Here is a 27656-nt window from a genome sequence, read left to right as displayed (position 1 = left end):
TACATTTGCAAGAACAACGGTGCTTTTAGTCTAGAAATTCATGTGTATGTTACACATGGAAGGAGCACTGGGGAAGTCTGTGTGCACAGGTACCTTTGTTGTCCAGTGGTCCATTATGTTCTCGGTCTTGCTCATCTTCACAGGGGATCTCTGCTCGAATGCTTTCTTGAAGCTGACTGATGTCCTGCTCACTGAATGACTGCTCTACATTCGATGCAGACTGGCACATCATGGTATCTGACACCTCAGAGGTAACAGGTGTACAAGAGTCTGTTTCTTGAGATGTGCTGCTGTCTCCATTTTGGGAGCTTAGGAAACTAGTTTCCTGCTTCAAATTTTGGACAGCACAGTCATTAGCATTATGTAGATCCTCTTTAAGCCTCAATGTTTCTTTATTACTGTTCTCAGTATAATTAACGATTTCAATTACTCCATTGCAATTAATTTCTGCTTCACCACCCTCTACACCACGTTCCATAAGTGTTTGATCCTGGTCAACGGTACTTGACTCTTCTAAGGAACAAGCAGACAAAAAGGATGTATGTGTATGCATGTGAATGAAAGAACAGAAAAACCTCTCAAGATTACAACATTTTCTAGAACTTACACAGGGTGACATAAAAACATGACTGGACATCTAAAACCTATTTATGGAAGGACAAAGTTCTTCCTTATCCAATTGCTAAATGAAGTCAATGTTGCATTTCCTGAGAGAAGTTAGAAATTACATTTGAATATCACCTGCCTAATATTTATGACAAGTTCTGTATTCTTACTGGATAAGGACACCCCCAGAGACGTGTTGTATGCATTAAATCACTATATTACATAACAATAATAATGTTAAAGTTTGCTATAAAGTAATTTTTGTGATGCTCTATTTATACCAAGTTTTTCTTGGGTCATTTTATTAGGTGGGTTCTCTTTCAAGGGTGTTTCAACAGGACTCTCTGATTCTTCTTGCTTGTTTGGTCTTTTTTGCCCAGGGCCCGACTCTTTCTCCATTTCCTCAATTTCCTGCATTCGCTTCTCTAGTAATTCTGCCTGGCGCTTCTGCTTCTTCTTCAATTTCTTCTTCTTATTCTTTGACATTTTGTCAGCCTGGGCGGAGATTACAAACAGATAAAGCCTTCAGGTGGCTACCATTACCCCCAGTTGGAGATAACTGTTAACTTTAATTACTTCCTAATTAAATTTCACTCCTTCCCTAACACAGCACTTAAGTTTTTCATTAACTTTAAAAATGCATATACTTTTATGAAATCAAATAAAAACAAAATTAACAACAAGTCTTGGTCCTCTGAGCAGTTTGTGGGGCCTGGTGTACTCTCAGACACACTCAAATTTATAGACGTCTCACCAGTACAAACTTGCGGAAGATGCATGGGAATTGACTGGAGAAAAGTATAGAAGCGCAGGAGTATTTTTTTCTTTGGTTTTCAAACTCTAAACAAACTGTGATCATCCATAACAGAAGAACCCCTGCCCACTGCCCATAGTTCAGAATCAAATATAGAAACACGTTATACTTACTGGTTTAGGCTGGGGTGCTGTACTGACTGAAAAGAAGAGAAAACCAAGTAAGAATCCTGGCATTCAGCAGGGAATACAAACTACGGCTCATATATGACACCCTATCATAGTGAAAAATCTTTCTCATACAGTTTATAGTGTAGAGACAACTACATAAGCAACTCTGGTAGAAGCAACACTGAGAAAGAACAAACAATGGATACACAGAAGCTGACAAATTTAAAATAAGTTTAAATAAATTAAGTTCTTCTTCAGCTAGCATCAATATACGCAGAGCGAAGTCCCCATTTCTGGTTTCCACTATTAATGCTAACATGCCATTCCCATGTACTGCTTAAAATAAAATATGATAGGCAACAAACCCCTTCATGCCCACTCAGGACTCCCATCTTCATTCCTCCCCTTGGCACTCGTCAGTTTTAAAAAAAGAGTGGCACCAAAAGCTATAGTAATTTGCTAATATAGCACGTCATAGATATATATTAGTTTAGCTTAGGTGGATGTAGAATCTTCCGTCTTTCTTAAGAAAAAAAAATTTTTTAATTGTGGTAAAAAAACACATAATGTAAAATTTCTCATTTGACCATTTAAAGTGTACAGTTTACTAGTATTAACTATGTTCACATTGTTGTGTAATATTTCTAGAACTTAAATGAAACTATGCCAATTGAAAACTCCCCATATTTCCCACTTCTTCAGTTTTCCTTTTTAAAGGAAACCTATGATAAATGGCAAGTTCCTCAAATATAATGAAACTACTAAAATTAAAATCTGTATCTCAAATGGAAAAAAGAAAAATCATAGTAGCCAATATTTATTTAGCACATAATATGGTATGGCATATTACAAACTGCTTTAACATGAAATTTCATCTGCAATGAATTCCTGCATAAGAAAAAAATGAAGTCCAGTGACTCGCCCAAGGTCATGCAGCCAATGATAAAGCTACGATTCAAACCAGGTCTGTACACTCCAGTGCTTAAACTCAAGCTCCTAATAGCAATATTATCTTGCCTCTACACAGGTCACACTCCCATAAATGAGCATGTATGGTTATGGCAAGGGGTAAACACATCAAAAATGGACATCAAAACACAAGAGAAAACATTATAAAACAACACGGATCAGTTTTTATACATATAGTTGACCCTTGAACAACACAGGCTTGAACTGAGTGGGCCACTTACTTGAGGACTCTTTTCACTAAATACTATGAATGTATTTTCTTAATATTTTCCCATTTTATTATAAGAATATAGTATATAATACATAGTATACAAAATACATGTTAAACAACTTTTTATCAGTAAGGCTTTTGGTCATTGGTAACCGGCTATTAATGTTTAATTTTGGGGGGCGTCAGCAGGCCAAACCCGATAGTCTGGTAACATTCCTGAAGGTACTTTGAAACTTAACCACCAGGTGGCTATTTCTGAGAGAACAGCTGAATAGCCGACTAGCACGCGCCATCATTACTGCCCAAAACCAGTCCTTATGGACTACGCACCTATCCCAGAACCAGCCCCGCTTCATCTTCTCCCACCCCCTTTATCTACAACCAGTGTAAATTCTTTCAAATCAACTTACATCTTTCTCCCCCAAGCCGTTTGCACAGAAGAGCCTCATCAATTCCAGGGGGGGTGGACATACTGTCTTCTCCAACCAGCCCTGCTGGTGATTTAGATTGCACGCCCCAGGACCTGGTCCTTTTCTGGTGAGCATGTGGCTCAACAAACCCTTTCTTTTAGAAAAGTTATCGGCCATGACAATTTTTGGTTAACAAAGTGAATTTCTAAATGTGTGGTGGGGTGGGGTGGGGGTGTCAGTGCACCTAACTCTTGAATAGTTCATGATCAACTGTACAATATATCTGTACCTCAAAGACATAATTTTTAGTCATCTCCTTCCTATATGGAAGCAATATCAAGAAAAAGTCATTTGAGGGCTTGGACTATTTTTTACACATAAGTACTTACTGTATCTTATTGTTAAATGAATGAGTGGTGCTTCACTTAACTGTCTGGTAATGAGTAAAAATAGAAACTTCTCTTTAACTATATGGTGTCAAATGGGTAGATTTATCCGGATGATAAATGAGAGGACATTGGGGGGCAGGATGAAAAAGGTGAAGGCATTAAGAAGAAGAAACTGGTAGATACAAAATAGTCATGGGGATGTAAAGTAAAGCACAGGGATATAGTAATAACTATGTATAATGCCAGGTGGGTAGTAGACTAATAAGGGGAATACCTGTTATATTATACAACTGTCTAACCACTACGCTGTACAACTGAAATTAATATAAAATAATACTGAATGTCAACTGTAATTGAAAAATTAAAACCGGGGGGGGGGGAAGGTGAAGGGGAATAAGAGGTTCAAATTTCCAGGTATAAAACAAGTCATGGGGATGTAATGTATACGGAACCTAGTCAATAAATTTGTGATAGCGTGGTACGGTGTCAGATGGTTGCTGGACTTACCACGGTGATCACATCTTTAGGTATATAAATGTTGAATAACTATGGTGTACCCCGAAACTAATATAATAGCTATATTTTTAATAACAACCTAAAAAAAAAAAGAAAAAGAAAGTTCTCTTAACTTCCCCAAAGGAAACATACCTGCAGATCCAGAAGGTGGAGGAGCTCCAGATCGCTGCCATTCTGTTGCTTCTGCTGCCAGCCTCCGGATGTACTGCTCATTCACGGACAACAAGATGTTTTCTGGCTTAATGTCAGTGTGGATGATCCGGCACTTGGTGTGTAAGTAATCCAGGCCCTGCAACACCTGGTTGGGGACAGAGCAGTAGACTTGCAAACACGAAATACTAGTCTTTCTGCAGAAGGAAGAAATCACCATAGAGCATGTAAAACAAATATAAAAACGATATGGTAGTTTTCCAGAGAATAAAGCAATTTTTGGAAAGCACAAAGTAATCTCCCCAGAAAGATTAATTGTAAACTATGAACAGACAAGAGTTTATTTATAATACAAGAGTTCTTCCCAGTTTTACAAAGCTAATTCTATTTGGAGGTTAGTGTCAAAATACATGTGATGAAAAAAATTTAGATATCTTTTTATTCAAAGTTCCTTATTGATAAAGAAGGAAGGTCTCTTGCTTCCCAGTTTGGAGCTTTGTCCACCAAAACACACTATCCAAACAAATGATTTGCCCTTTGAAGTATTAATATTTTCCTGATGGTAAACTTCTTTGTTGTACGCTGAAAGCTATTCAGAATATTAGAAAATGTCTGTGAATAATGTTATATATAGAGATGGCAATCATTTGACAGAGCAATTCTCTATTAATATAGAATCAGTATTTGCAACCAGATCTTCTGGATTAAGGATTCCAAATTTCCAAAATCAGGAACTGCACCCAGCTTCCCTCTAATAATTATCATAGGAAATGAACCTGGGGAAAAATGGTTATGCTAAAACATTTAAAAACAGAATAAACACAATAAGCCCTAGTGGCTGAATAAAACAATTTTAGCATTGAAAACAACCTAGTTTTTAAAATAAAAGTTCTATGGAAATAGGAAAATTCCTGATGCTTATGAGTATAAAAAAAAAAAAAAAAAAAAATCACCACATAGACAATACCGTGTTTCCCCAAAAATAAAACCTAGCCGACCATCAGCTCTAATGTGTCTTTTGGAACAAAAATTAATATAATATATAAAAATTAATATTACATTACATTATATTACATTGTATCATATAAGACCCGGTCTTATTTTAATATAATGTTTACATTAAAATAAATATAAATATTTTAATATTTATATTAAAATAAGACCGGGTCTTATATTAAGTTTTGCTCCAAAAGATGCATTAGAGCTGATGGTCTGGCTAGGTCTTGTTTTTAGGGAAACACGATAGTAAGATACATACTTGCTGAATAATTTTCTTGACACAAGGCAGTGGAAGCCCTTGATAATTGGACTTGATGATCCACTTGAGCAGATGATGCCCTAAAACTTCAAACACCATGCAGATATCTAGAAGTTCGTTAAGGAGGAAAAGGAAGGCAAGATGCGTCCCACCCCAATGAAACTGTTACTGTATTATTCTTTCAGTATAAAAAGTTATAGAGCTCGACTAAAAAAACAATGTCAATATTCTGAAATCCCAAAGGTTAATTAATGCTTTAGTCACTGAAAACATCCAAGAAATAGAAAATTCTGGGGATTGGTTTATTGGTAAAACTATGCACCTTAAAACACTCAGTGGTACAAGAAAAAAGTGAAACACGTACATGTAATTAGTTAAAGCACTAGGCTTAAGCTGATTAGACTCTTTCGTCCCTGATATCGAAACTAAGGTCCAGGGTAACAACTCCTACTCAGTCTCAAAACAGGACAAATAAATTCTACCTTAACCACAGAACACAATGTACCAAGACTTACCCCCTAAAAACACAAATGTCAACATTTTTGAAAAGCAGGAAGCTGCCTTGCTTTGTGCTCTGTAGTTTACAGAACTAATCCTGATCCTGGTGCTACCACACTCCTCTCTGCGTGAACATCCCACTCACGCCACAGAGGAATATTCTGAGCCTAACAGTATGTGGGGCACTGCAGGGATTTTAGAAGCAAGATGTTGGCATCTTCCACCTCTGGAAGCTTCTACATAAATTCGAAAGTCAAGACGTGTATTATATAATACTGACCTAGTGCCCAGACTTCTGTTTTCAAGAAGATTCTCCATTAAAGAAAAACCTGGGCTCCTTGAAGAAATGGCCGAATCCAGGGCACACCTGGAAAACCGTGCTGTGCCAAGTCATGGAACATGTCAGGAAGAAATAGGAACCAGTTTCAAAAGGATGCTACTAACCAAAGTTGAGAACATTTTAAAGAGTGAGGATATGAATTAACTTATAAATTAGAAATAGAATGAGTCCAAATGAATACTAAAACTAAGTGTGTTGGGCGGAAGAAAATGTCTTCTTTTAGAGAAAAAGTCAAGTAATAAATATACAAAGTATGACAGAAATAGAAAACAACCGTTTTACAATAACTATAGTAATAACTAATTTAGGGAAGAATCAATGAATACTAAAACTACTGAATGAAAGACAGTCGGGAAAAAGTAACAGTGTCACAGTGTCACCCCACACACTGCTTACTGATTATAAAAGAAAAATGGTACTTTAAACAGGGAAATTTGGAAGACACTGCCTTAACCAACTGATCAAACTTATCACCACTAGTGATAAGCACAAATTCATGTGCCCTCTGATGTAACACTTTGAGAAAAACAAAAAATCATCCATGTAGCATACTTGACTAACCTCAATTTTAATTGTATGACTAACCTCAATTTTAATTGTAAGGGAACAATCAGACAAATCCAAATTAAGGGACAAAACAACTGGCCTGGATCCTAAAGGAAAAAAAAAGTTAATGCCATGAGAGGAAAGAACTGTTCTAAATTAAAGAAGATTAAAGGCACATGACTACATCAGAGAAACACAAATCAAAATTCCAGTAAGATACTATTTCAAAACACTAGAATGACTAAAATAAAAAGACTACCATCACCAATCGTAGGTGAGGATATGGAGCAATTAGAATTCTCTTATTATGCTAGCAGAAGTGTAAAAAGGTACAACCACTTTGGAAAACTGATTGGCAATTTCTTAAGAGTTAAACATACACCTAGAAACTTCTGCTTCAGCCAAGATAGAATACCAGGACTGGATTTACCCTCTTGCTTGAAAAAACGACAACAAAAGCAGACAAAATACATAAAACAACAGATTTAAAGACTTGGACATCAGGCAATCCTGAGGGAAGAGAAATAAATGAGCTAAACCCTCCATTCGTCCCGTCTCACTGCCTTGAGACTTTCCAGGCAGACCATTGAAGTTAAACAGACGGAACGGGGCGTCTCGAGAGACTGTGGCAGCTGTAGAACCAGGTGCCAGAGAGGAGAGAGCTGCAGAAGGACCCTCTCAAGTATTTGGCAGTGCATTAATCAGCTGAGGTACATGAGGAAACTAGCGGAGGCAGACAGAAATCATTTAGAAGGATCAGAGGGAATGGTGCCCAGCATTCTCGCAGGGTACCAACAGTGTGAGTTCTCAAAAAGACTAGAAAAACTCATAGTCATAGGCCAGAAATCAACCCACACATATATAAGGTTCATTAATTTAAGACAGAAAAGCCATGAATATACAATGGGGAAAGGACAATCTCTCCAATAAATGGTGTTGGGAAAACTAGACAGCCACATGCAAAAAGACCACTGGATCACCATCTTACACCACATCCAAAAATCAACTCAAAAGACTTGAATGTATGATCTGAACCCATAAAACTCCTACAAGAAAACATAGGTGGTAAGCTCCTTGACATTGGTCTTGGTGACGATTTTTTTTCGATTTGATACCAAAAGCAAAGGCAACAAAAGCAAAATAAAACAAGTGGGACCACATGAAACAAACTCTTCTGCAGAGCAAAGGAAACCATCAACCGAATGAAAAGGCAACCTATGGAATGGGAGAAAATATTTGTAAACCGTACATCTGATAAGGGGCCAATATCTTAAGTATATAAAGAACTTATACAACTCAATAGAAAAAACCCCAACACAATTAAAAAATATGCAGAGGGTCTGAACAGACACTTTCCTAGAGAAGACATACAGATGGCCAATATGAAAAGATGCTCAACATCATTATCATCAGGGAAATGCAAATCCAAACCACAATGAGATATCACCTCACACCTGTTAGAATGGCTATTATCAAAAAGACGAGAGATAACACATGTTGGAGACAAGGGAACACTGATGCTGGTGGGAATGTAAATTGGTGCAGCCACTATAGAAAACAGTATGGAGATTCTTCATAAAATTAAAACAGCTATGACATGACCCAGCAATTCCACTTCTGGGTATTTATCTGAAGGGAACAAAAACACTATGTCAAATAGATAAGTGTACCCCCATCTCATTGCAGCATTACTACAATGGCAAGACACGGAAATAACCTAAGTGTCCATCAACAATGACTGGATGAAGAAGTGGTACACACAAGGGAATACTATTCAGCCATAAAAGGAAATCCTGCCGTTTGTGACAATATGGATAGACTTTAAGGGCATTATGGTATAAGTGAAATAAGTCGGAGAAAGACAAATTCTGGATGATTTCACTTATATGTAGAAGCTAAAAAAAAGAAAACAAAACCCAAACTTATAAAGAGCAGATTGGTGGTTGCCAGAGGTGGGGTGGGGGATGGGGGAAACGGGTCAAGATGGTCAAAAGGAACAAACTTCCAGTTATAAGAAGAGTAAGTCCTGGGGATGTAATGTGCAGCACAGTGACTATAGTTAACAATACTGTATTGTGTATTATTATGTTGCACACCCAAAACTAATAGTGTTATATACCAATTATAACTCAATTAAAAAAAAATCACAAGATTACCGGCAGCAAATATGCAGGAAAACGTCTTTGAAAATTAGAATAATCAGTTATTTGAAACTGACTCAGAACACAGATAATTAGCAAACAAGAAAATTAATTATAGCATATTTCATACATTGAAAAGTAAAGACAAAGAAGATATCAAAAAGAGACCTAAATTGAACTTCTGAGATGAAAAGCACACGTGAGAGATGAAAAATACACTGGATGGGATAAATGGCAGCCTAGGCACTGCAGAACAAAAAGATTAGTGAACTTAAAGGCATAGCAATAGAAACTATACAAAACGAAAAACACACAGAAAAAAAATAATCCAACCAAACCAACCAACCCACCCACCGTCAACAGTAAGCTATGGGGCTATTTCATGTGACACAAGGGAGAGTAAGGAAAGCACTGCTCTTTACAATAGATCAACAAATCATACAAGTAACCGCAATGACCAACGCAGTAGCAAAGCGTACTCCTAATGCTTCGATTCTATTCAACATTTCCCACTAAAAAGGAGGTAGGGCTTCTTAAAGAGATGGATTCCAGGTTTGGACAGGAAATGTACAAGATGGGCCTGAAACATCTTGACGTACCAAATAATAAAGAAAACTGTCAATGACCTTATGTGGATTCTGACTCAAGTAAGAATAAAAAAACTATAAGAAAAAATGAAAAGTATGAAATATCTGGAGACTGAAACATTGACTAGCTACCAGATGACTAAGAAATTGGTCCCAGTTTTGTTAGGTATAATTGTGTTGAGATTATATTTTAAAAGACTCCTTGTCTTTTGGAGATACATTCTAAAATAATTATAGATGAAATAGTACATCTAAGATTGGCCACAAAACAATCATGGCTATGAGTTGATAATGCCTGAAATGGGTAATGGGTTCTGTGGGAACTCATTCAACTATTCTATTTTTATTTATATGAAATATACCAAAAAAGAATTTAAAAAAATGCAGATTGTTTAAAAAACAAACACACCAGTTTTTAAGTTATTTTCTTATGTTCCTAGCTTCAATTTTAACTTTTATTTGATGAGAAAAGCACTGCAATTTGGAAACAATGTTTTTTAACTTTTATTTGATGAGACAAGCACTGCAATTTGGCAACGATGTTTTAATTTGTAGGCAGTGATATTTAAATGACCAAACATTTCGTAGTTTAAAACACAAAAAGAATTGAATAAAACATCAAAAGGATATATGAGAAAACATTTCTTGGGGAGATGGTGTAAAGAAAAAAACCAAAGAGCTAAAAACGAATTAAGAGCCATATTTAGAGTGCATTCTGAACAATAGGAACTAACAAGAGGCAAAATACACATTTAGGAAAAAAAAAGCATCCTAAGACATAGTAGGTAACATAGGTGGCCAATAATGACACTCACTGGCTAACATCAATATTATATATAGACCAATTGGTCCCTTCTTTCTTAATTACTCCCTTCCCCTTACCATCTATGGAAGTAGAATGAACCAATTTATATTGAAGTCTACATAACTTTCTAGCTCAGGGTCCTTTATATTTCAATATGAGAAAGGATAGTACTCCAGAGAAAAGCAGTATACAAAGGAAAAAACAGATATCTGTATATAGTTCCATGCAGGTATGCCTGTGTTGTGAAGAGATGAGGGGCAGGAGAATGACATAAGCCACTAACCCTTAACTCAGTGCTGAGTTTTATCCTTTTCAATCTCTAGTGGCAAATAATGGAGCAGCCAGGAGAGCTGAGTTAAGTAGGAGGAAGGGCAGAGAGAAAAGGCTAAGGACAAAGGGAAAAATTAATAAAATAGGGATTTAGTGGATAGAAACTACACAGAAACCAGCTGGTAATGTTTGGAAAGTATCTTGGAACTTGAAAGTGAAATATACTAAGACACTTCAATGATTTAAAAAAAAGCCTTCTTGGGGCCGGCCCGGTGGCTCAGGCGGTAAGAGCTCCATGCTCCTAACTGCCAAGGCTGCCGGTTCGGTTCCCACATGGGCCAGTGGGCTCTCAACCACAAGGTTGCTGGTTCAACTCCTCGAGTCCCGCAAGGGATGGTGGGCTCTGCCCCCTGTAACTAAGATTGAACACGGCACCTTGAGCTGAGCTGCCGCTGAGCTCCCGGATGGCTCAGTTGGTTGGAGCGCAGACTCTCAACCACAAGTTTGCCAGTTCGACTCCTGCAAGGGATGGTGGGCTCCGCCCCCTGCAACTAGCAACGGCAACTGGACCTGGAGCTGTTTATAAAAAAAAAAAAAAATAAAAAAAATAAAAATAAAAAAAGCCTTCTTGCTTTGGGTCAAATAAAATTACTGAGCATTACTGAGGAGACCGTTTAGAAAATTTTTACAGTTTTATCTGTAACTTTCCCAAATTAGTAGAGAAATATGGTATAATGACAAATATAATGAAATCAAATAACAGGGGTACAATTTAATGGCCATCATGAGATCCTGTGTATGTTTTTATTTCTTGGTTAGTCATAATAATTTGAACGAACACACACACACACCCATCTAAAAAGTGACCATAATAGACACAAGATACTGTTTTAAAATGAAATTAATTCTGGGTGGCCAGTTAGCTCAGCTACTTAGAGCATGGTGCTGGTAGCACCAAGGTTGTTGGTTTGACCCCCACATGAGCCGCTGTGAGCTGCGATTCCCCACTCCCCCGAAAATAAATACATTTTAAAAAAGGGATGATTCTTCTAGCAGCTTTCCTTAGAGATCGAGGGTATGTGATTTTTACTTCTTCAAGGAAATAACTCACAACTAACTTCAGAAAGATACATAAAATCTTTTCACATTATCACCTATTCTCTGCTTTCTCATCTTCTCTTGTTTCTCTGTTCCAATCTCTTAGCATAGTCCACAAGATACTACAGAGTATCACTTGCAATTAAAAGATTGCTTGCAATTAAAAAAGATCACTTGCAATTAAGAATGTATGTTAAGAGAAGCTAAACATGCAAGGAAATACAATGATATATGAAATGTCTTTCCTTTACATTTATATTAGGTTGGTGCAAAAGCAACTGTGGTTTAAAAGGTTAAAAAAAAAAAAATCGCAAAAACCGCAATGACTTTTGCCCCAACCTAACAGTTTATGAACAGGTAGTTTAGACTCTTCAGTCTCACGCAGGTTGGAGAGTCTATCTTTTGTTCTGAAAAATGTGAGAGACTTTTATAAACATAGCTGTTCCAACAACCTTTCAATTAGCTCAGTGAATGTTGCTCTGATATTAACTTGTAAAGAAAATTAGTTAAGGTTCCTTCCAACTCTAAAATTCTAAGAATTCAGATAAGAACATAAAACAAGTCAGTTTTTCATTACGACAGAATGTGAACAACCACACCTGTTTAGATTCTAAGCATTGACCTTGCATGCACAGCCTCTTCAATTTTGAGGCCTGGTAGATAATACAATGTGTTAAATTCTTGTTTACCCAGTACTTATCATGAAAAATTACTTCCATTAAAATTTCTGTGCTAATTGATAAAAATCATAGAACCTTTACTTAGTAACACAAGGCTATTTTCTAAAAAAGTCCTTCTTTTGACTTTGGTTTAATGTGGTTGAACAGTTTGAAAAAGCCTAAAGCAATACCCTGAAAAATCACAACATGCAAAGATAGACATGATTCACATCTGTGTTCAGAAATTCACAAGAAAGTAATTTGATTATAGTTTGCCTTGAGAAAAGAGACTAAAGTTGTTTATACAAATCTGGTTCCTTTCTTTAGGATAAAGTTAATTTATGATTTATTTTCAAATAGATTCTTAAAAGGATACGTGTTCCATTAACTCCTGATATCTTAAAGTCGTCTAGCAGTTGAACAACCATTTCTCTATTTGGATCATTAGGATCTGAATTGCGAACCTATAGTGGGAAAGAGATAGTATTCAGTAAAAGGAAAGCATGAAGATAAACCAAATGGCTTGGGAGGGGCTACCTGCAGCAAATATAACAAAAGATTAACTACTCCAAGATAAACTCTTATAAAAATGTAGATAAAAACATAGTAAAATTTTAACAGGCAAAATACTTAAATCAAAAGGAAATACAACCAACAAAGACTATTGTTCTAAATCCACCGTTTTGTTAATCAAAGCGTTACTCCCAAATTAACTGCTGATAACCAGGTCATGAGGAATTAAGGTACTTTTGTAGGATGCAATCAACTACAGCACTAACCACACTGTTTATTCAGTTGACATATTTTTCCCATAGAAAAACTTCTTCAATGAAGGAAGCAGTACATTAATTTGCTTTTCGGCACAAGCTCCTTATCTTGTCAGACTGGCACTTTGAAAAGTACTTCCTTAGACCTCTCCTGGTCTAACATTGTCTCTTTACAAATGGAAAATCTTCTGTGTTTCCCCAAAAATAAGACCATCAGCTCCAATGCGTCTTTTGGAGCAAAAATTAATACAAGACCGGATGTAATATAGTGTAATATAATATAATACCAGGTATAATATAATACCGGGTCTTATATAATACTGGGTCTTATATATAATATAATAGACATTATAATATAATATAATATAATATAATATAATATAATAATAATGCTGGGTCTTACATTAATTTTTGCTCCAAAGACACATTAGAGCTGATGGTCCGGCTAGGTCTTATTTTCAGCGAAACATAGTAAGGCTCAGAAGAAATAAAATGATGATTTGCAGGATATATTGGGACACAGCTGATCCTAATATCCAGGTTTTCTGAGTTTAAGCTCCTTTTACTACATTGACATCTTCCTAGTTTATAACAAACCTGAAAATAAGTGTTTAATAAATGTGCCCAAGTTTCCAGGTATAAAGGAATTAATAAATACAACGTCTATTTTTTATAACATTTTAAAACATGAGACAGACATTATATATTTATTCACACAACTTTCCTTTTAACCATAGTAGGAAAGAAAAACATTCTCTGTGCTATCTGGCACATAAAACATGCTCAATAATTTTCGTTTATTTGAAGGTTTTTTTGATGCGTATATAGGGAGAATGCCCACGACAGCATATTCCACCAGTTCTCTACGACACGCATAGAATGTGTAAATACTGTAATCTTCCTCTACTTCTTTAGTAGATATTGGAACTTCACAGTAAAAATTAGCCACGCTAAAGAATGTACACTTGGTATGTCTTAATTCAATAAAACTTAATTTATTTAATGCTTTGCATTTCACACATATGCTCTAATACTCACTGATTTCAGCAACCGTATTTCATCTAGTGCTGTTTCAGTATAATGTTCAGCACTTTTAACTACCTTCATGGCCACAAACTTCTTTCCCCTAAGAAACAAACATAGGCAATTAAGACTAAATGTCTTATCCTTACTTTAGGAGCTAAGATTTAGCTATACCTGGGAGACAGTGACAAAGTATCAATGCTGATTTCATGTTTCCCTATATTCAAACACAGGCTACTTCTATGGGATCACCTATACTTCTTAATTAACTGGCCAGATTTAATGTACAGGAAGAAGAAAATCTGTTCTTGGGGAAATGTCAGTCACCAAACATTTTCTCTACGTTAAAATCTACCTTAATGTCTCCTTGAATCCAAGTAAAACCATGAAAAGGGGATAAATAGGTGGGAAACCCCACCAACTCAGAAGTATCCTCTATATTTGCATGGTAAAAGTTAAAAGGTTAAAAGCTATAGTACTTTCCTGTAAGAAGCCAGAAGAAATACTTGGATGAAAACAGACTAATACAAAATAAAGTGCATAGAGAAATTACTATCTCATCAAAGATAGACAGTATATATTTAGGTGAACATCCAATGTTTAACTGCCTGTGATTTTTACGTAGGGAATAGTTTTAGACTGTGTGGTGCGCAAAACTGTTAAAAAATATGTATATAAAAAAATAATTTCACATTAAGTTGGTTTACTGTGTTTCCCCGAAGATAAGGCCTAGCCGGACCATCAGCTCTAATGTGTCTTTTGGAGCAAAAAGTAATATAAGACCAGGTCTTATTTTAATATGATATAAGACTGGGTCGAATATAATATGATATTAATATAATATAATACCGGGTCTTATATTAATTTTTGCTCCAAAAGATGCATTAGAGCTGATGGTCCAGCTAGGTCTTATTTTCGGGGAAACATGGTAGGACATCATCTAAAAATTTAACTCCATTCCAATGAGGAAAAATTATGAATTTACATACCGTACTTTCATTAAATAGCTGTAATGCTTTGAATTTGGGAGTTCTAAGTGTCTTGCTGATGCTCCTTTAATTAAACTTTGTTCTCTAAGGTCTTCTTCACCAGAAGAAAGTCATTTGCCCAGGAACATAAGAATTATCAACTATAAAATTCTGATTAAAAAGTCAGCTAGAGTTAGACTGAAGGCCAGATCATATCTGGAAAATCAGGCAAAAACATTTAGGCATCCCCTAATTCTTTTCCAGGATCACTAAAACTTACTGAATATCCCATGATAACCACACTGTTGAAAAGTGTCCCCAGCCCAACTTTCGAATCACGTGATATCTCCCATTGAATAGATCTCCAATTTTCACCAGATGATAACCTCCTAAAAGAAACAACAGGAGGGAAACAGTCAGTTAAGTAGTACGAAAAGGTATCTCACTCCCATTTTTCAACATCTATACACCTTATATCAAATAAAAATGGTTTCTTCTATATAATCAATTCGACAGAAGAAAAATTTAAGTCAAGTTAGCAACACAAATTATTTAGCTCATGTTACAAAAAAATAAATCTTAAGAGAATAAGATTAATGATTTAGAGTGAGCAAGTGGCGCTTTGCAGAACAATCAATAGCTACGTAAAAAAATGAGATGCCCTTAAACAACAATAAGGTTATGTGTCACAACATTCCTGCCCCTCAGTAATCCAACAGACTTATCTAAACATGTACATCTATTTATAGTTGCAGTCCCAGGATGGTTTTTAGGTGGAAAATCAATGAATTCCGTTTGCTAAACTTAAAAAGAAAACAAAAAAGAAAACAGGGTTTGTTTCTTTAAAATACAACACAACGAAAACCAGAAGGCCTGAAAATGCTGCCAATGGTGGCAGGAATCAAGGTATTGTAAATACCTCTCTTTGCCTGCTGAGAAGAAGAGTCAAGTTCTTCTAGGTAGTAAGATACATTCTGTTATAAGTTCTACCTAAGAATACTAGAAAGTCTCATAAAGAAACAGAAGAGCTATCAGGCAACCTTATGACACAGTTCAAGTACCTATAATTCCATTTTAACTTACCTTAGCAATCATCACAATGAGAAAAAAGTATGAAAAGGTGTTATGCAAAAGTCTACATACCAGATCTTATCACTGGTTACTTCTGGGTGATAGCAATAAAGATCGCTTTTATTTTCTTTTTGTTTAACGTATTTCTGAAATTTTCTAAGGTAAATATGCATATTTTTTAAATATGCATTTTAAATAAATTATTTTTAAGAAAAAAGGTAAAACCTGATTTAATATAAAACTAAGCTTTAATAAATTAAGACAAACTAAGAGGAAATACTACTTCCTATATACTTAGACCAAAAAATGAATTAAGCAGAAAGCATCAACACTGTTTACGATGAACAAACATTCAAATGAGAAACTGCATATACATGGATCATGGCTTACTCAGAATCTCCTTACAGAAAGCTTTACCTTTACAATAATCATTGGGATCTTCCTGCTCATCATCATCAGATCCCAGAATCTCCTCTTCCTGTTCCGGTAGATCACTTTCAGAGTGGGGAGCAGAGCCTCGGTGCTGAGTTTCAGATCTAAGAAACAATACAAACATTTTTAATCCAAGTGGACAGAAGAAAAGGACTTTAAGAAAATTAAAGTCAATACACGATTAAATAAAATCTAGAAAAATATGTAAAACTACAAAGGGAAAAATTACTTAAGTTATAATATCCAAACATAGTTGTTGGTAAAACTCTTAGATTTTCTTCCAGTTATTTCGTTGTATTTTTATAAAAAATATATTTGTAATCACATACTATATAAAAAAATCTGTATCCTGCTTTTCCTACTACATAGTAAACTTTTTCCTTCATTCCTATGCAATCTCTTAAATCTTATATATTTCCTTTAGAAGTAGGACCACTTACTGTAACACATTCTGCTCAGCTGGATATTTAACTTGTTTCTAATTTTTCACTACTAAAAATAAAGCTACTGAATATTTTTGGATAATCTTTATTCTGTATTTATAATTATTTCCCTAAAGCTAACCTACCAGATAAGGATAGAAACATTCCCCCTATTTATGTAGATCTCAGGACACACACAGACTGAGAGTGAAGGGATTGAAAAGGTATTCCATGCAAAAAAAAAAAAAAAAGCTGGAGTAGTTATGCCTATATCAGACAAAATAGACTTTAAAAGGAAGACTGTAATAAGAGACAAAGATGGGTGCTACATAATGATAAAGGGGTCAATAAAACAAAAAGAACATTTGTAACTATTTATGCACCCAACATAGGAGCACCTAAATATATAACGCAAATATTAACAGAGCTAAAGGGAGAGAAATAGACAGCAATACAATAGTAGGGGACTTTATACCCCACTTAGATCAATGCCTAGATCATCCAGATGGAACATGAATAAGGAAACAATGGCCTTACCTTGTTAAACCAGATGGATTTAACAAATATATACAGATATTCCTTCCAAAGCCAACAGAATACACACTTTTAAGGATCACATGAAACATTCTCCAGGACAGATCGTATGTGAGGCACAAAACAAGTCTTAATAAATTTAAGAGGACTGAAATAATATCAAGCGTCTTTTGACAATAATGGTATGAAACTAGAAATTAATTACACAAAGAAACTAGAAAATTCACAAGATATGTGGAGATTTAACATGCTACTGAACAACCAATGGGTCACAGAAGAAACCAAAAGAGAAAAAAAACAATTACCTTGAGGCAAATGAAAATGGAAATATACCAAAACTTCTGGGATACAGAAAAGCAGTTCTAAGAGGGAAATTCATAGCAATAAATGCCTACCTCAAGAAACAAGAAGTCTCAAATAAACAACGTACCTTTATACCTCAAGAAACTAGGGGACAAAAACTAAACAAAGCCCCTACTCAGCAACAGGAATGAAATAAAGATTAGAGCAGAAATAAATAGAAACTAAAAAAGACAATAGAGAATATCAATGAAATTAAGCTGGTTCTTTAAAAAGATAAAATTGATAACTTTTAATTAGATTTATCAAGAAAAAAGAGGATTCCGATATATAAAATCAGAAATGAAAGAGATGTTCCAACTGATAACAGAAATACAAAGGATCGTAACAACCTACTATGAACACAACTACACACTACCAAATTGAACAACCTAGAAAAATGGATTAATTCCTAGAAACATACAACCCACCAAAAATGAGTCATGATGAAATAGAAAATCTGAACAGACAAATTACTAGTAAGGAGATTGAATCAGTAATCAAAAACCTCCCAAGAAACAAAAGTTCAGGACCAGATGGCTTCACTGGTAAATTCCACCAAACATTCAATGAATTATTATTAATCCTTCTCAAACTCTTCAAAAAAAATAGAAGACAATGGACCTTTAAAACTCATTTTACAAGGCTAGCACTACCCAAACCAGACAAAGATGCTACAAGAAAAGGCCAATATCCCTAATGAATATAGATGCAAAAATACTCAACAAAATATTAGCAAACTGAATTCAACAAATCATACACCATGATCAAATGGAATTTATTCGAAGGATGCAAGGATGGATGGTTCAATACACCTCTGATAAAAATAAATGCAAAAATCCTAAAAAAAATATTAGCACATCAAATGTAATACATTAAAAGGATCATACATCATGATTGGGTGTGGGGGGTTCATTCCAGGGATGCAAGGATCGTTCCATATCCACAAATCAATCAATGTGAGACACCACATTAAACAAAATGAAGGATCAACATCACATGATCATCTCAATAGATGTAGAAAAAGCATGTGACAATATTCAACATCCTTTATAAAAACTCTCAACAATGTGGGTATAGAGAGAACGCACCTTCAACATAATAAACATAATAAAAGCCACATACGATAAGCCCACAGCTAAAATCATACTCAATGGTGAAAAGTTGAAAGCCTTTCCTTTAAGATCAGAAACAAGACAAAGATGCCCACTCTTGCCACTTCTGTTCAACATAGTATTGGAAGTCCTAGCTAGAGCAATTAGGCAAGAAAAAGAAATAAAAGGTATCCAAATTGGAAAGGGAGAAGTAAAACTATTACTACTTGCAGATGACATATTATACATAGCAAATCCTAAAACTTGTTTTGTACTGGTCTCAGCCTATTAATAACCAATGTTATGGCTGAGCCAGCCCTTGTGGTTCTTATTATGATTGCAAGATCTTCAGTAATAACCACCAGCAAACTTTGAAAAGACACAGGTTTCTCACTCACAGGCCCTGGAAATTACACAGCACACCTGGAGCCACACAGTGAGGTCATGGGGGGTAGGTGGAGAGGAAGAGGGAGGGAGGAAAAGAAAGCATGCATACACGGAGACTTGGGATGCTGCTTTTTATCAGGTTTGAAGGTGGGTGCCCTCAAACCAGGGATTCGGGGGCTCACTCTTTATTGGTGAATTTAAAAGCATAGAAAGAGAAAACAAACAAGTAGCCCAAAAGGTCAGTTACTGAAATAAGTCAAGATCTCTAAAACAAAGGAACCTTGGGGGGTGGAGGGGGCGCCCTGCCCAGGTCTTTATCTAGTCCTGTGGCTGGCAAGCTAGCTGTCTTTGAGTGGATGCCTCTTTGAAATGAATGTCTTGGCAATCAAAGCTTAAGTCAGGTACTTACAGTATTGGGGGTAAAAAAGTTAGGGCTTACACTACATAAAGGTTGAAGTAAAGTTACCAAGTAATCAAAAGTGGATCTAGACAGACAATAACAAGTGAAGATGTGAAGAAACTGAAACCCTCGTACATTGCTGGTGGAAATGTGAAGTGGTGCAACAACTTTGCAAAACTGTCAGTTCCTCAAAATGTTACACATTAGAATTACCATATAAAAGAATAATTCTACTTCTAGGTATATATCCAAGAGAAATGAAAACATGTGCCCACACAAAAAATTGTACATGAATGTCCACAACAGCATTATTCATAATAGCTCCAAAATGGAAACAACCCAAATGTCCTTTCAACTGATGAACGGATAAACAAAAGGTGGTACATCCATACGAGTACTATTCATCCATATAAAGGAATGAAATACCGACACATCCTACAACACGGATGTATCCTGAAAACATTATACTAAGTGAAAGAAGGCAGACACAAAAAACCACATGTATTATTCCATTTATATGAAATGTCTAGAATAGGCAAATTCACAGAGACAGAAAGATTAGTGGTTGCCAGAAGCTGGAGGAAGGGTGTAAGGGTGAGTGACTGCTAATGGGCTTGGGTTTTGTGAGGGGTGGGTGGGTGATGAAAATGTTCTAAATTTAGATTGTGATACAACTGCGATCTTTGTGAATATACCGAACTGTACACTTTAGATAGGTGAATTTATGGTATGTGAGGTGTACCCCAAAAAAGCTGTTAAAAAACTGGATCTAAAACTAGTACTTTATTGGGAGCAAGGGGGAGAAACAGTGGAGGTAGCATAAGTAAATTAAATCTTCCTTAATCATAGCATGAATCGATGGTAATAGCTAAAGCTGATGAATCAACAAATAGCAGTAAGTATGCTGAAGACGTGTATCTAAACAAAAGAACACGAAAGCAATACTGCTATAGATCATTTATAACTCAATAAAAAAAACCCTACAAAAGAACAAACCACAAAGAAACAGGTAACAGCAGTTGCCTTAGGAAGTACATCTATGACTGGGGAAAGGGTGGGACAGAGAACCGGGTAGCTTTTAATTACAAAGGTTGCCACTCTCTCTCTTTTTTTATACCAAGAGAGAGAATCTCTTCGAACAACCTGGAAACATAAACATCCAACAAGAGGGCTGGGTAAATTTATTGGCTGTATAAATGATCTTCATTTGTTTATGTAAAAATTGATTACCAATTTGTTCATTTGAGGTAAAAATTGTAATTGCTGAAATGATCACTGACTTGTACCCCTTAATCAATACATTCCACTTTGAATGTTTATTACACTTGAAAATGTTTCTACTCAATGAACTTCTAGAGTATCCATTACTAATTTTTTTTTAAGAAATTTATCACAGTGCCAGATTCTTCCATTGTCTTCAAGCATACCAGTCCATACATTCTTGTCTGGGTGTTTTCCCCAAGACCTCCCTCTTAGAGCCCTCTGACCTCTGGCTCCAGTTAAGATTTTCCAAAACACAACATAAATGATAACAAAGACACTGTACACCAAACACTTGCAGAAAAGGAAGGAGTGAGCATTACTCCTTCATCTGCATAGTCCCAATAAGATTAAGTTACCTGTATCAGGGAATTCATGGCAATTCAGATTAAGTGGGAAAAAAAATAGATTTTCCTCTATATGAATTGATCGTAAGGCCTTAAATTCTACAGACACACATGTGCCCTTTTGTCTCCCCTCTTCCAGAAGCTCAGTGCCAATCATTTATCATATATCATGAGAGACTTTATAACATGGCGGGTAAGAGCATGGACTCTGTCATAACTCGTCTATGGTCAAATCTTGGCTTCGCTACTTACTTCCGGTGTGATCTTAGGCAATTAACTTAATTAACCTCTCTGAGTCTATTTCCTTTTCTATAAAGTCATAAAAATAAAAGCACCAAGTTTATAAGATTGCTGTAACATTAAATGAGTTAGTTCCCACAAAAAGCTTAGAATAGTGTCCGGCAACAAGTGCTATTGTTATTATTTCATATAGAGAAGTTTGGATATAGTTTCTTGGGACTGGAGTTCTTGACTGGAGCTTTTCTCTGATTGTCTGACATTAACAAATACTGGCAGCCAGTCTGAGGAATGCAATTTAAAAACTTCGGGAGAAAGGAATCAATAACAGTACCAGCATTTATCCCAATTACAATTAATTTCAAGATATGATACTTTTTTAGATAAAAGTATTCGGAACTTAGAAAATACTTGGAGGTTCTTTTTTATTTTCCCTTTTAGAGTGGCACTTCTTGTCATGACTGAATCATCACTACTTCTAGAATCCTCTCATAGTTAGCAGAAACATCACTTATTAGGACACTAAAAGCCATAACACACTCATTCTATCCCTATTCCTGTCAATAAGAAAGGGATCTTATTCTGTTGCTTGCCTTTTAAAAAAAAAATTATTTAAGTGATTTCAGTGAAGTTTCTTGTGTGATAATGTACATGAAAGCACTTTGAAGATGAAAGATGGGGCTTTTTCTTATTATAAAGTAGCTTCTTATCTATTGCTCATCTATTTGTGTCTGATGCTTATCATACACCGGCGTGCCAGTAAATACAATTCCGTTGCTTCTCTCAAGGAAGAGTAGTTGTTCACTACAAGTAGGAAAAAAAATAAATAACAGGAAGAAAAGAAAGTCTGAACTTTATTATGTAATTTCCCACCAAAGTACTTCATTTAGAGATATCCAACTCATTCATGACCATGCAATTATTTGAAGGTACAATAATCTTAAAATATCCCTTGACTTCAAATTATTACATTTTGCCTAAAACCTTACAGAGAAGACAGTTTCTGCATTCCAAAGGAATAGAGTTTAGAGATTCCAATTATAAATATGATATATCTCCCGTCCCCAAAGGTGGATCAGATTTAAAAGTAATATATTTTAAATCACAAAAACATCAACTATAAAAACTGCATACAACATCTAAATAGTTTTCAAATTAGTCTGATACCAAAAAGACCAAATCTCCTTGTTCTAACAGGCTAATTCAAAACCACAAGGATATTAAAGTCCAGCGCTGCTTTGTGTAATAAGTACATGCACAAACGAGGAAAAGTTATTTTGAGTATTTTACCCAAATACACAGGAATATAGAGAAAGACTGTACTGCTGATCCAGAAATAAGGCTATCACTTCCTGTCTAGTTCTTTATGTGCTACTGAGAATAGCAATCCAGGAAGAGAAAGTGTGCAACAAAAGCAAAACTTGTTTTCCCATTTGGGCGACAGAAAAGCCTTCAGGTTCAATGCATTCACAAGTGCCAATGTACCCTAGTTTTCTAATTTAATCAAAGGGGGTATGCAATATAATAGAATAACAGAAAAGTTTCACCTTAAAAACTATTCAAAAACTAGATTTCAATAACCATGTGCTTAAATTTCCCATTACACTCCAAATGCTATACAATATGAAGTACACAGCATCATCTTGAATACTTGCATCAAAATGTTAAACTAAAACCCAATCAATCTTTTGCTAGCTTCCAGTTTAAAGGAAATACAAGAGAGATTGAGGTACAAGTTAAAGAATACCATGAGGATACAGACAAATCCAGAGTGAGGGATATTTTACAAGACAATTGGCCCGACCTCTTGCAAACGACAATGGTTTAAAGGGGGTGGGAGAGAGAGCGGAAGGAGAGTTTTAGATGAAAAGAGATAAAGAAACAGGTACACCCAAGATATAATATGAAAACCTTAATTGAACCGTGAGGTTTAATTAAGGTAACTGGCAAAATATGAATATAAACTGGCTGCAAGCCATTATTAATCATAACACTATTACCACAGCTAAGAAAAATATGTAAAAGAACATCTTGCTCTTAGCAATAGCAACTGAAGTACGTATTTAGTATAGTGTCTGGTATTTACAATTGACTTTCAAATAGTTCAGTCAAAAATAAAAGTATTTATATACACACATTTAAGCAATACATGCAGATGGCTGAGTATACAAGTGTTTACTGTGCTAGTCTTCCAACTTTATTGTATTTTTGAAATTTCTCATGATAAAAAACTGTGAAAAAGGATTAGGGTCAAATCAAACGCTTTGTGTTTTATTATATGTATTTTATTAAATATTTTATAACATGAATATTGTATACACACGCATTTTTTATTATTTATTAATGTGTTGGAACTTTGGGTTGTTTCTATGATCAACAACTTCAAACATTAAAAAAAAATGAACATACACAGAAAAGCATTAAATCTATTTTCTTGACATGAAAATAGATAAAATGATTAATGATTTTTCTCATGGCTAATGGAAATCTAGTAAAAGTAGTTATGAATTCCATTTATGTAAACCACCAAATAGAATGTTAAAGGAAAGATTTCCTTTTATAAAGCATATATTTGCTCAAGAATGGAGAGTGTTTTTTTTGTCATCTGATCAGTTAGATTTAGTAAGTAGGTAGAATATCTGTATAACATTAGTTTTTCTTTGGCACCACCAATCTGAAACTATACTATAATTTTCATGAGTACAAACTGTGTCTTGTTCATTTTTGTTTTGCACACGGACAAATGTTTACTGAATTGGATAGACTTATTTTCTTTGGTCCTGTTAATAAACTATAACCAGCCTTCAATTTTACATCAAGGTGTCATTTTACATACTGATTTGATGAAAAGGAATGCTTTCTTATGGACTTCATTTTAATGTTTCTCCTACGGCCTGTCATCTACCGTGTTTCCCAAAAAATAAGACCTGATTTTATATTAAGGTTTGCTCCAAAAGATGCATTAGGGCTTATGTTCAGGGGATATCATCCTGAAAAATCATGTTAGGGCTAATTTTCCAGTTAGGTCTTATTTTCGGGGAAACATGGTACTCTCTAATTTTCCTGGTTCCATCACCGAACAGGGGCTTCAGCCATGGACGCTGCTTCCTAATGCTGGTCCATCACTTCCCATCACCTGGGTCCAGTTTTCCTGGCCAGGGTCATAGCAGCTAACATATTGACAGCATGATGAGGCAGAGGGCGTCAGAGGCCTTTAAAAAATTCTTCAGTATAAGTTAGTACTCAGAATTTGGATCTACAAACTAATTTTTAAACTTTTGGTCAAAGTTAAAATCCTCAACTTAGAGGTAGATGTTTTAACAGTAATAAAATGGTTAGTAAGAGAAAAAAAGCTATATAATAAAGGAAATGAGAAATTGAGACCCTTTTTTCCCTAACATTGACAAAAATTAAAGATATTAAAAATGCTAACAAAATAAAATATTAGTACACACTCATACCCACAGTATACAAGTAAACTGGTTTACTATTTTGAGGACAGTTTGCAATTTATATCAAAAGGTAAGCTGTGGGGGCCGGCCCGGTGGCTCAGGCGGTTGGAGCTCCGTGCTCCTGACTCCGAAGGCTGCTGGGTTCGATTCCCACATGGGCCAGTGGGCTCTCAACCACAACGTTGCCAGTTCGGCTCCTTGAGTCCCGCAAGGGACGGTGGGCAGCGCCCCCTGCAGCTGAGATTGAACACAGCACCTTGAGCTGAGCTGCCTCCCGGATGGCTCAGTTGGTTGGAGCGCGCGTCCTCTCAACCACAAGGTTGCCGGTTCGACTCCCGTAGGGGATGGTGGGCTGTGCCCCCTGCAACTAGAAAACAGCAACTGGACCTGGACCTGGAGCTGAGCTGCGCCCTCCACAACTAAGACTGAACAACTTGACAACAACTTGAAGCTGAATGGCACCTCCACAACTAAGATTAAAAGGACAACAATTTGACTTGGAGAAAGGGTCTGGAAGTGCACACTGTTCCCAATAAAGTCCTGTTCCCCTTCCCCAATAAAATCTTTAAAAAAAAAAAAAAAAAAAAAAAGGTAATCTGTGTATTAAATGGGTATAGCATTTGACTAGAATTCTATTACTAGAAATCTATCCTATAGAATATTTACTTAACAGCAAAATGTAAATAAAAATATGTGTAAGAATATTTTAGCTCTATTTGTAATACTGAAAAATTGGAGATAATTTAAATGTCAATACTTAAATAAATTATACCAAAATGAAATTAAGAAGATTGGGAAAGATTTGCGTGTAAACTCAGGAGACACCCATAATAACTATGCTGAGACAGGGTTTATATCATTTTTATGGGAGAAAAAACAACTCATACACTAATGTGGATGCGTTTTTAAGTACGCGAAGTACACAATACCTGTTAGCCAACCTGTGCTTTCTCAAGGGAGTGTGGATGGGGGTTGAAGTTTTTTTTTTTTTTGAATCTTTATGTACTTCTCTGTATTTTATGGGCAAAACAAAACACTACAAAAAAGACACAATACTCTCTCCCTTTGCCTCAGAAATCAACGTAAAAGCTAAAACTCTAAAACTTCCGGACCAAAACTTAAGAAATTATCTTCACAACCTTAGGGTAGGCAAATATTCCCTAAAACACAAAAGATACCAATAGAAGAAAAAAATTAAGGAATAAAACAAAACACTGGACTTTGTCAAAATTAAAAAGCTGTTTTAGAAAAAGATACTTTTAAGATATAGAAAATACAATACATGTATCTGACAAAGGAATTGTATCAAGAATATGAAAAACTTTTTATAACCCCATAGCAAGTCAAACAACTCTGTATTTGGGCAAAAAGTTTGGACTTCATTGAAGAAGACATACAAGTAGCCAGTAAGCACGTCCAGCACTTAGTCATCAATGAAAAATAATTTAAGTAAAAATTAAAATCAAATATGGAATGGCTGAAATTCTCATACACTGTTGGTGGTAATAGTAAATGGGAGTCATTTTGCAATTAGCAGTTTTATATAAAATTAAACAGACTGTAACAGTATTCCAGCAATTCTAATCGTAGAGAAACAAAAAGACACGTCCACTCATAGATTTTATACATGAATTCGTAGAAATTGTTCGTAATAGCCCCGGACAGAAAAACCCACAAATGCCCAATGGAGAGGACATTAACAAACTGAGGTGTATTCATGCAATAGACTGGTATTCAACAATAAAAAGAAACAAACTATTAATACATGCAACAAACAGAATGGATCTCAAAATCATTATGCTAAGCAAAAGCTAGACACTAAAGAGTACGTACTCTATGTTGACCAGCCAAACGAATCCCTACAGTGACAGAAAGAAGACTGGTGGTTGCCTAGGGCCAGATGGGGAGGGTGAGACTGAATGTAAAGATACACACAGTGCAAGTTCCTGCAGTGATGAAAATGTTCTGGCCTTGACTGGGGTATTGGTTACACGGATGCATACTGAACTATTGTTAAAATAAGTTCATTTTATTGTTTGCAAATTACACCTCAATAGAGTTGGTTTAAAAAGGCACAGTACAGTAATCCCTTTACCTGCAGAGATACGGTCCAAGACCCCTAGTGGATGCCTGAAACTGTGACAGTATCGACCCCTACATACACTATGTTTTGTCATATACATGCATACCGATTATAAAGTTTAATTTACAAATTAGGCACAGTGAGAGATGAACAATAACTAATAATAAAGTAGAACAATTATAATGTACTGTAATAAAAGTTAATGGCTTTGGGGCAATTATTAAGTAAAATAAGGGTTACTTGAACACAAACATTGTAATACCACAAGAGTCAACCTAATATTAATAACTGAGATGGCTAAGTGACTAAAGGGCGATACACTGGGATGATTCGCGCCCTAGGCTGAATGGAATGGGATAGTGTGAGATTTCATCGTGCTACAATTTAAAATTTTTGAATCGTTTATCTCCGTAATTTTCCATTTAGTATTTTCAGACCATGACTGATTGCAGGTAACAGAAAC

At 35.6% G+C, this 27656-nt stretch overlaps 1 protein-coding gene across 1 annotated transcript in view; it reads right to left on the bottom strand.

Moving 5' to 3' along the window:
- SRPK1 (SRSF protein kinase 1) overlaps window positions 1–27656 on the bottom strand; it is a 64967-nt gene that overhangs the window by 24074 nt on the left and 13237 nt on the right. Inside the window, exons 3-11 of the mRNA XM_081030680.1 lie at window positions 16624–16742; window positions 15416–15524; window positions 14183–14270; window positions 12754–12841; window positions 5434–5540; window positions 4158–4323; window positions 1534–1559; window positions 888–1101; window positions 94–513 (exon numbers count right to left, since the gene is read on the bottom strand). Coding sequence (XP_080886806.1) covers window positions 94–513; window positions 888–1101; window positions 1534–1559; window positions 4158–4323; window positions 5434–5540; window positions 12754–12841; window positions 14183–14270; window positions 15416–15524; window positions 16624–16742 — 1337 coding nt within the window. The remainder of the gene's footprint in view (window positions 1–93; window positions 514–887; window positions 1102–1533; window positions 1560–4157; window positions 4324–5433; window positions 5541–12753; window positions 12842–14182; window positions 14271–15415; window positions 15525–16623; window positions 16743–27656) is intronic.

This window comes from Rhinolophus hipposideros, assembly GCF_964194185.1.
Source record: "Rhinolophus hipposideros genome assembly, chromosome: 3".
In the NCBI taxonomy this organism is placed as follows: domain Eukaryota; kingdom Metazoa; phylum Chordata; class Mammalia; order Chiroptera; family Rhinolophidae; genus Rhinolophus; species Rhinolophus hipposideros.
This window is presented reverse-complemented; position numbering and strand designations above follow the sequence as displayed.